We start from the raw sequence: 11,091 nt of genomic DNA on the forward strand, positions 1-11,091 counted from the left end.
TAGCCAACTCTGTACTTGGTGCTTTATATATATATTATTCCTAATTTTTTAGAAGTCCTGATAGGTAGGTTTTACTGTCCCCATTTTACGGAACAGGAAACTGAGACTCAGTGAGCTCAAGTAACTTGCCCACGGCCTCTCAAGCACACAAAATCTCTGACTCCAAAGGCCATAGCTCTACCCTGACTCCCTAAAAAAGAAACAAAACAATTAAACACCATCAGCTATAACAGAACCAACATTATTATGAGGGGAATCCCCTAGAACTGTGGTCCCTAATCCCTGAGTGAGCCCAGTACCAGTCCATGGCCTGTTAGGAACGTAGGAACGGGGCCTCTCATCTCCACCTGAGTTTCACCCCCTCCTCCCCCACTTCCTGTAGGTGGAAAAATTGTCTTTCATGAAATTTAGGAACCTGGGCCACACAGCAGGAAGTGAGGTGAGCCAGCAAAGCTTCATCTGTATTTACAGCTGCTCCCCATCACTCCCATCACTGCCTGAGCTTCACCTCCCCTTCTTCCCCGCTCCTCTTAGAAAAATTGTCTTCCATGAAACCAATCCCTGGTGCCAAAAAGTTTGGACACTGCTGCCCTCAAACATTTGGAAATTCTATGGCTAATCAAGGTAATTCTAATTATCAAATATAATTGTAAAATGCAGTTTTAGAGTCCTAAAATAACATTTGTCTTCACATAAGTGCCTTATTTGAACCTTCCTTTTACATCTTTGTAGAACAAATTAGGCAAGAGCAGTGTTATGATCCCATTTATGAATGAAGATATTGAAGGTCAGGGAGACTAAGCAGGAGATAGCAATAGGGTTGGGACCCTGGTTTTTTACTTTGGAATCTAGTAAACTTACATGCAGAAGCATTTTTTGTTTTGTTTTGTTTTGTTTTTGATGTGAGCTTTTATTTTAAAATCAATACCAAGAGATTTGGTGGGAGACAAACTTCTCTTGTGGAAATCTGAAGATTAAGTCTCACTTCCAAAGTTTTATTATTCCATAGTTTCAATCTACAAAGTGGATTATATCAGTTACATAGCCTACTTTACACTCAAGTCTTATAATACAGAGCAAATGATACATTTTTCAAAATATATCACACTTATTTTCCACTATCCTATCCTTGTCATTCTCAATGATGGATTTTGGTTTTACCATCTCCTTGCTTTAACATTTTTTTTTCTCTTGCATTTTTTTTTAATTTTGTAGTATTACAGGGGTACATACACTCTGGTTACATAAATTGCCTTTGCACTGCCTGACAAGTGTGCCCATATACCAGATAGCACGCACAGCACCCGTTAGATGTGAATTTACCAATCCTCTCTTCCCCCCTCCCACCTGCCCAACACCCTATGAATGTTACTTCCCATTTGTGCACATTAGTATTTATTAATTAGTATCAATTTAATGGTAAGTACATGTGGTGTTTGTGCAAAAGCATTTTTGTTGTGAGTATTTTGAACCTAGAAGGCTGAAAGTTTGCCATATGCAGAACTGCTTATTTCTAAAGAGTTGGCTCATGCTGCTTCCTCTCCCTCATTTACCCCCTCCACTGACACTTCTTTTCCTTACTATATTCACTTATTGCATGAATATTGTAACAAGAGTAAAGGAAATAATTAGAAGAAACTTCTTTTTTTATTCCATTGGGGGGTATTTTATTTGTAAGTATGTATTACATCCCTAGAAAAAGAATCCCAGAATTTTCCCTCCTGTGCATTTTATTCTTGCTTCTTCATGGTCCATGATGCCAGCTGAAGTTGTAAGTACAATGAAACCAAACTGGCAGGATGGGAGCAGAGCATTCGGCCATTTTTCTAGATCTTTGAGTTGCACATCAAATCTGAGGCTGATCATTCCATGCTTCTTTAACCTGCCTGTGTGATTCAGAAGAATTTTCCCAGTTGTGTGATCATCAATGATTTCAAATTCACCAATGTAACCATGCTTCATCATCACAATTAAAAACTGGACCATGACTTTGGAGCATGGCCTTATAGGAATCTGGCACTTGCCTGTTCTTTTGGCATTGCTGGTGCTCTTAAGAGCATGGGCCAGGACATTCATGTGCACCATTATGGCTGTGGAGGTCCTTGCAAGACTGGGACCCCTGACTCAGGAAGGGCCCAGGATCCCTGCAAGACACCGAAGGCTAGCCTTAGATTGCTGGGTGGCTCCGATGGCCAACAGATAATGTTGGGCTAGAAGGAATTTCATTCATAGTTACAGTACTCCAACTTTATTTTTAAGTTTCTATTATTCCCATCTAGTCCTTCTCCATATACCACAAAAAAACACATACACATACAGATACACACACACAGAGATACACAAGTAAATAAATATTTTTTTAGAAACAAGGTCTCGCTCTGTAACTCAGGTTGGAGTACATTGGCCTGATCATAGCTCACTATAACCTCAAACTCCTGGGCTCAAGCAATCCTCCTGCCTCAGCCTCCTAAGTAGCTGGAACTACAGGTGCTCATTACCACACTCAGGTAATTTTTAAATTTTTTTAGAGATGAGGTCTTGCTGTGCTGCCCAGGCTGGTCTCAAACTCCTAGGATCAATCCATCCTCTTGCCTCTGCCTCCCAAAGTTCTACTGTGGCACAGGCATGAGCTACTGTGCCTGACCATAAATAAATATTTAAACTTCTCTTGGAAATTATTATTATTTTTTTTTGAGACAGAGTCTCTCTCTGTTTCCTGGGTTAGAGTGCCATGACATCAGCCTAGCTCACAGCAACTTCAAACTCCTGGGCTCAAGCAATCCTCCTGCCTCAGCCTCCCGAGTAGCTGGGACTACAGGCATGCGCCACCATGCCCAGCTAATCTTTTTCTATATATTTTCAGTTGGCCAATTAATTTCTTTCTATTTTTAGTAGAGATGGGGTCTTGCTCTTGCTCAGGCTGGTTTCAAACTCCTGACCTTGAGCAATCCGCCCGTCCCGGCCTCCCAGAGTGCTATCTTGGAAATTATTTGAAAGTTGGTATTGATCAAGTTGGTGGCCATAGGTACCCAGTTTCCTCTCAAGCAGCACAGATCTTGATATCACAAACCAGGCACGCAGAAAGAAGAGAGATGAACAAGGGAAATATTTATTTACTCAAAGTTAATGATCATTTCTGTAAAGATTTTTAAAAGAGCCACCACTACCATATTCAAATTCTGAATATGATAATTATCTCTCAACAGGAAGCAATGACTGGTTCTCCGAGGCAGAACTTTCCTAGTCCTTTGAATGTTATCTTAATCAGAGTGACACTGACCAAAACATGAACTGTAATTATCTCTGGGTGGTGAGATTTACAAGTGATGCTTATGTTCTTGATTCTTTTTTGCATTTTGTGAGTTTTCTACAATGAATATATAATGTTTGTAATAAGATTAGAATTAATAATAACAGTGATATGGATATGATATGAAGTTGGTCTAAAGGAAAGAGCCTACAAAAATTGGAGTTGCAGGGACAAATCATGTAGTCCCCACCACTGGAAGGACAACTAGCCCCTCCCTCAGGTCAGGAAGGCTAGAACCCAAGAGGTACAAGTTCTAGCCCAGTTCTCTTTCTTATATAACGTCTGCCAAAAAGCATCTGCTTCCTTTTTTTTTTTTTTTAACTTAGAGGATTGTTCCTAAGCCATTTGTCAATAGAGAAGATTTGATTCTGAGAACATGTTATGGATTTTCTGTAGCAACGGTCCAATATAATTTAGTAGAGAATAACACCCATAGAAATGTGTGGGAGCTTTGCTGTCAAGTCCTGTAGTGCTTTAATAAAGGAACATGTCATTTTTCTTCAGCTAAATTTCAGCTAGAAATAATATCAGATGAGTTTTCATTGCCATTCATTCCATAGCCTTTTTGCAATTTGGGCACCTTAATGATTTCATGCAAAATTCACTGTCTAAAGAGTCTTGGTGGCTTCTGTCTGATCCTGGTTTTTTCCCTTTGATGTATATTACTTACGTGCATCCATCATGGTAAAAACAGCAGAGTTTGGGCAAACACTGCTCTCTCAGACCCCTGCTCCCTTTCAGGCCTGGAGATCCTTCATCTAACCCAGTTCCATTCTTGTGCCTCTTCCCGCTGGCTTCCCCGGTGCCATTTTTATTAAAGCCCCAGCTCATCCCACATTCAGCTGCATGACTTCTTACAGGCTTCAGAATAAATCACCACATTGCTCCGATCTTGGCTTCTCTGCCCTCGGCTTTCAATTAAATTTAGAATTGACTTTAAAGATACAACCTCAATGTACGTGGTTGAAAATGACCTTGTTTCCCCTTTCCCACCACCTGCGACTTCCTGCGCGGGGCTCTTATACTCCAGCTCCTGGTTCAAAAAGTAGAAACAGGAATTTGCTACATGCTCCTGTGGCAAACTATAAGTCTCAAGCTGTTTAAATTCTTTAAAGTCCCGTCCAAAAGGTAAAGTACACTCTGCAGAGAAAAGTCTGGGGGCCTGAATCTCTGGCTGCCTGTGTTCAGGAAGAGACATAGAAGGAGAGGAAGAAGGAGGAAGAAGAAGAGGAGAAGAAGAAGAAAAAAAACCTTTGAGCTAAACACTTTTAATTTGTTTAATTTCTACAGTTTGCATTCAGGATGATTAGTCTATTTATAATATGCATCCACTATTTATTAATTACATTAAGTTAATAAAATGATCTATGACAAGATTAAGAGGACACCAAAGCAGACTCTAACATCAAAACTCACTTTCATCCTTTGTCTTGTCATTTGGCTTTTTACTCTTAGCAAGGAACGTGGCATAGTAAGCAGCAGGTTTGGGCTATTTAGAATTGGGCCTGCTCCTGCCAATTTCTCCTGCCTACCTTTGGAAGGCTTTGCCAGTCAGGATGACTGAACTAGAAAACACTTCTTCCTCTCTTCAAAAACCATTAATATTTCAAGACATGTAATTCTATATAACTAAGAGCAATAAGCTTCCTCCCAATGTGGAAAGGAAGGAAAGAATGATTTGCTCATCTAATGAAAAGATCAAACAAGATTCAATATGTGAAAAAGATGTGTAAATTGAAAGTGATTTACAAATATAAAAGATCAATTTATTCATTCAACCATCAATCAGTTATTGAATATTTACTATGCCTCAGGTTTCAAAAAGGCTGTACAATGTTTGATGGCTTAAGCCTTAGTTTTCTCCCCTCTAAAATGGGACTAGAGGCCAGACATGGTGGCTCATGCTTGTAATTCCAGCACTTTGGGAGGCTAAGGTGGGAGGATCACTTTAGGCCAGGAGTTCAAGACCAACCCAACAACATAACAAGACCTCATCTCTACAAAAAAAATAAAATGAGACCAGGGACTCTTCATTTTAGGGTGAGAATTGAGTGAAAGAATAAATGTAATCACTTAAAACCAGTTACTTGTACATGATAAACAATGAATGGTTTTATGTAAATACGTGAAAAAGGTATCCCAAATATAAGGAGCTTATAGCCCAATGAATTATTATTCTGAAACTTCTACCCTTTGTCTTGAAAACACCCTGAAATTTGGGAGGCTTCAAAGATTTAACTATGCAAACCTCAAATCAAAGTACTTTCCTAGTGATTGCCCTTTAGAAATATTTATGATGAACATGTAGGTACAAATAAGGAAGAAAATAAGAGAGAAAAAGAAATTAATATTTAGAAACTCACATCTGAGCGAATTTAAACCAGGTAATGTGAGTTTAGAGCCTATGTTCTCTTCCCACTAACCAGCTGCCCCAACCATCCTGTTAAGTCCCATAGGGAGAGATCTTGAAGCCTCATTGAAAAACACAAGAGATATTTGGGGTCTTCTTAAAGTAAAGGGAAAGTTTCTAAGAAGATGAATGCTGCAATAATTAATTTCTATTCAATCTTGTGAATAGTAGTATTATACAGTAGTGAGACAGCTTCCTTTTCTTTGAAACTCTTCTAGGTAGAACCTTCCTTTTTCTGTTCTAAAAGATCGCTGTTGACAGGGACGTTTTTGATGACTTTGATTCTCTTTTCCTTTCTTTCCATAACACTTATGCTTTTCTTGGGAAGGAAACCATATAAGAGTTTAAAACTGTGAATTGAAAAGTTAGGAAAGAAGGTTACACCATACTGACCCTGTTTTGAAAAGCTACAACCACCCCCTAGGTTAACTGATTTTTCCACACCAGTTCTACATTTTACAGCCTGCCCAGAATGCCAGTCTTCCTAAGTGCCTCTCCCTGCTCTCAGTTCAGCCTCCCTCCCTGGACTGCAGGAACAATGATGATCAGACATGAAAGTTCAACCCGGGAGCCCAAGTACCTACAGAGGGTAAAGACTTCTTTGGTGGGCAAGCCTAAAAGACAGCTCCTTAGCATTTTAAGGATGTTAAGGAGGATTCCACTGCCCTAAAAATTTTCTGCCAAGGGCTCTGATTGCCACTCAGAACCCAGTTGAGTTCTTCTATCTGGTGCTTCCTCAAGCATAGCTAGACCACAGTTGGCCAAAACCAGCTGATTAAAACTAAATCACTCCACAAAAGGCCACATACATAAACAGATTTTCTTTCTTACCTTCCCTCCATACTTCCTTCCTTTCCTTTTTCTATTCCTTAATTTCCAGAAACAATTGGGTTTTTTTCTCATGACTAAAAAGAAGGCACCCCACAGTTCATGTCACTTGGCGGTAGCCTAAACAATAACTTATTCTCTCAGGATAGCCTTTAAAGTTCCAGGGCAAAAAAATACTGAAGGGCAAAAATATCCCGTTTAGCTAAAAGAGAGAAGTTTACAGTTGTTTATCACTTTAATAGTTGTGTGTGTTTGTGTATGTTTCAATATTCTAAATCTCATAAATTGAATCCATCATTTCCCGGGGCATTTTGTTACTGGCCAAATATACTTACAAGAAAGTCCTGGGAACTTAATCATTGTTTTTATGGGTATATCGTTTCATTTTTGAAAGCACTTTCATGTGTATTTCACTAGGCCTGAATGATAACACCCATTTTGCAGATAAGGAAACTTGACTCAAAGATTAAGGAGCATGCCAAAGGCATGAGTCTAATTAGTTGCAGCATCAGAATTAAATCCTGTCTTTTTTACTCTTATTGTAGCTTGGAGGGGGGGGGTCCTACATCATATACAAGGTTTATATCCTAGTGTTGAGATTTCCTCATGGAAAACAAATGTGCTATTTTACAAATTGTGTCTATTATGAACTAATTTTTAGGTAGCATGTGCTCTTGGCATACCCTATGTCCTGTTTATTCATTTATTTATTTATTTTGTTTTTTTGAGATGGAGTCTTATTCTGTTGCCCCAGCTAGAGTGCAGTGGCATCATCATAGCTCACTGCAACTTCAAACTCCTGGGCTTAAGTGATCCTCCTGCTTTAGCCTCCTGAGTAGCTGGAACTACAGCCAGGTGCAACCATGCCCTGCTAACTTTTCCTGTTTTTAGTAGACACGGGGGTCGCTCTTGCTCAGGCCTGTCTGCAACTCCTGAGCTCCAGCAACCTTCCTGCCTCAACCTCCCAGAGTGCTAGGATTATAGGCGTGAGCCACAGTGCCTGCCCACCTTTTTTTTTTTTTTTTTTTTTTTGAGATGGGATCTCATTATGTTGCCAGGCTGATTTTGAACTCCTGGGCTCAAGAGATCCTCCTGTCTCAGCCTCTCAAGTGGGACTACAGACACATGACACTGCACCTGGCACTTTTTAATAAAATATAGTCATGGAGACGTTTTCTAACCCCTTTGAGTCTGTTTCCTCAATTGCAAAATGGTGACAATATTGCCAATCTCATATAACTGGTAAAAGACAAATAAGGCACTCTGTAAGGCACTCTGCCAATAGACTACAGATGCTCAATAAGTGTTAGAGTTCTTTCCTTTCTCTTGAAAAAATACTGTTCAAGTAACAGAGTTAGGAGAGTAAGGCAGAGTAAAGCTGAGGTACTAGGATCCCCTCATCCTCAAGACACTCCACTTGCAGACCATAGTTCTCTCCCAAACGTTAGGACTCAGCTAGGAGATAGGATAGATGGGTAAAAGCCAGGTCATGTGAAGCCCTGGAGGTCATGATACGGAGTTAAGAGTAGCCTGATCAGAAAGGAATTTGGGATTCTTTGTGTTTCTCTAGCTCCCCAGGCTTGTTCTTACCTCAGAGCCTTTGCATTTCCTGTTTTCCCTTCTCTTGAAACACTTGACCTTCAAATGTTCACCTGGGTCACTCCTTCAGGTCAGACCGGAGTTCATTCAGGTCTTGGCTCAAATGTAACTCCCTCAAAAAGACTATCTCTATCCGAATTAATTAAAAACCATTTCTCTAACACTATTCACTCTTCAACCCTCCCAACCTATTATCTCTATTCGATTTTTTAACACCAACACCTGAAATTATATTACGTATTTATTTAATAGTTGTTTATCTCTTCTGCTACAATGTAAATGCCATACAAACAGTGATCTCATCTGCCCTGTTCACTGTCTGTTTCCCCAATACTTGGAGGAGCGAATGCCAAATATTATGTATTAAATAAATAAATAATGAAAATATGGATATTGTTATATAAATGAAAGGATGTTATTCTAAGACCAGTTATTAGCACCCTGGATGCCTCAGACTGCTGCGTTTATATCTGATTTTAATTGCTAAGTATATTTTTGGTATTGCTTTAGGATTCCCTTATAAAGACTAAAGCTAAATGACATAGTCAAGGAAACTGTAGAAACAAGAACTATTCTCTAAAATTGGCATTTTTTTTTTCTTTTTGAGACAGAGTCTTGCTCTATTGCCCTGGCTAGAGTGCAGTGGTGTGACACTCAATGCAACCTCAAATACTCCTGGGCCCAAGTGATCTTCCAGCCTCAGCCTCCGGCACATTTCACTTACAAAGAAGAGTGTTCCAAAGTCAAGGTGGCAGGAAGAACTTTGAAACACAGATCTGGTCTCTTCACCAGTCTGTCCCATTCTTCCTGGGCTGCCATTGCCTTGGGCAATGTTCAAACTGCTCCACCCTCAGGAGCTCTGAAGGGTGTGCCCAGTCATCATCTCGTGTCTGGAGTGCCTGTTTCCCGATGTGATTGCTAACAACACTACCTTTCACTCTAAGAAGTGTCCTGGTTTGAGAAATGATGTATATGATCACCCTACCTGTATATTCCTTTTCCACAAGACCTTCATTCTAAAGCCTAGACAAACTCAGGTGCTGGCAGCTCTCCAAACAGGAGAGACTCCTTCATACCTTTTTCAAGCAATTTTCCCTCAGCCTTCATTCTTCCAGATTCCTATTCCTCTAGAAAGCCTTTCTCAGAAATTTCTTCTCATCTAATTTAAATTAGGCACATACCCCAGGGCTACTTTGGAGCATTTTGAAAATGCAGCTTCCTGGGACCCGACCACCCAACCTGTGGAATATAGAAAATCTAGAATGGGGGCCAGGAAATCTGTCTGCCCCTCCTAATCGTCCCCACAACATCTTGTGTTCCCCTACCAGTATGTATCTCTCTAAGATGACCAATTTACCTGTTTTCTTCAAGTGACTATAAATTCCTCAGGGGCAGGACCCATGACCTTAATCTTTAGTGTGTCTCTAGTGACTTGAATGGTGCTCAACAAAAGACACGTGAACAAGTGAATAATAATGGCAAACATTTCCAGAGCACTTACTATGTGACATGCACTGCTCTACATGCTTTTTTTGTGTACAAAACTCCTTATTTCAGAGAAGTTTTTAACCTTCAGGAACATAACAGCGTAAAAGACAAAATAGATATTAGGGACATCGAAATACTAAGAATTAGCTCTGGAAAGTGCAAAGTGTGACGTCAAGTCTTATTTGTTAAAAGCAAATACTCATCTTGAGGCCGGGCGCTGTGGCTCACGCCTGTAATCCTAGCTCTTGGGAGGCCGAGGCGGGCGGATTGCTCAAGGTCAGGAGTTCAAAACCAGCCTGAGCAAGAGCGAGACCCCGTCTCTACTATAAATAGAAAGAAATTAATTGGCCAACTGATATATATATATATATATATAAATTAGCCGGGCATGGTGGCACATGCCTGTAGTCCCAGCTACTCGGGAGGCTGAGGCAGAAGGATCACTCAAGCCCAGGAGTTTGAGGTTGCTGTGAGCTAGGCTGACGCCACGGCACTCACTCTAGCCTGGACAACAAAGCGAGACTCTGTCTCAAAAAAAAAAAAAGCAAATACTCATCTTGAGACAGGATATCTCTTGAAAATTCTCCATACTTCCATGAGCACTGAGTATTATTGAGTCATGCCATGGATGGGCACCCAGTGCGCCTTCCAGAGGAACATAAGCATGCCTGGGGACACCTATGCTTTCATTCCTACTTCCAGCTCTTGCCGACTGCTTGGTGCTTGGCCACCACATTGCACATTCCAGTGTTTTATTTTCCAACTCAGACCTCTTTAACAAAACAGTTTCTACAGTGCTTGGGGAAAAAACAAAAGCGGAACTGCTTCCCTCTTTTAACCTATATACCCTTCAACTCCAAAATGTAGTGCTCTCTGTGTACTTCCTATAAAATTAAGCAGAGCATGTGAAAGGACTGGTGACCCACAAAGAGCTTAATGCATTTTAAATGTACAATTCTGGTAACAGTGTCAGATTATGGATTTCCAAATGGCAGCCGTGATCATGATTTAGAACAGATGGCCAAACCACAGGCAACAGAGTCAACAAAATTTTCTGCCATCCCAAGAGGCTAACAGAATCCAAGACAAGTATCTGACATTACCTAAACTGGTAAACAGCTCAAAACAGTCTTAATTAACAGTTTGCTGGAGCACATAATGACAGAAAGCATGCCTCAGTAGAAGCTGGTGTTTGTAGGCTGCTCTCTTATTCTTAACAGGATAAGAAGATAGTTTAATGCCCTGGGGAAAAAAACGTCAAAATTAGGCATTAGGAAATCTTGGCTTTTGTACAATCTCTGACGCCGGATGACCTTGGGCAGTTAATTTGAACTCTCTAAATCTATTTCCTAGTTTCTAAAATGATGTCTACGTCACCTTCTTTTGGCTTAAATGAGTACCTAATGCAATGGGGCAGGGGATGAGGAGGGCTTAACCGTAAATGAGCATATCATAA

The 11,091-nt window shown here is 40.3% G+C and overlaps 1 protein-coding gene across 1 annotated transcript; it reads right to left on the bottom strand.

Annotated features, from left to right (window-relative positions):
- Positions 1-1,690: 1,690 nt before the first annotated feature.
- On the bottom strand, positions 1,691-2,376 carry LOC142874276 (small ribosomal subunit protein uS8-like). The gene has a single exon (XM_076008662.1). It carries the CDS (start codon positions 2,083-2,085, stop codon positions 1,693-1,695), a length of 393 nt encoding a protein of 130 aa, XP_075864777.1. The 5' UTR covers positions 2,086-2,376; the 3' UTR covers positions 1,691-1,692.
- Between the last annotated feature and the right edge of the window lie 8,715 nt (positions 2,377-11,091).

The sequence above is a fragment of the Microcebus murinus genome, chromosome 1 (assembly GCF_040939455.1).
Source record: "Microcebus murinus isolate Inina chromosome 1, M.murinus_Inina_mat1.0, whole genome shotgun sequence".
Lineage (NCBI taxonomy): Eukaryota > Metazoa > Chordata > Mammalia > Primates > Cheirogaleidae > Microcebus > Microcebus murinus.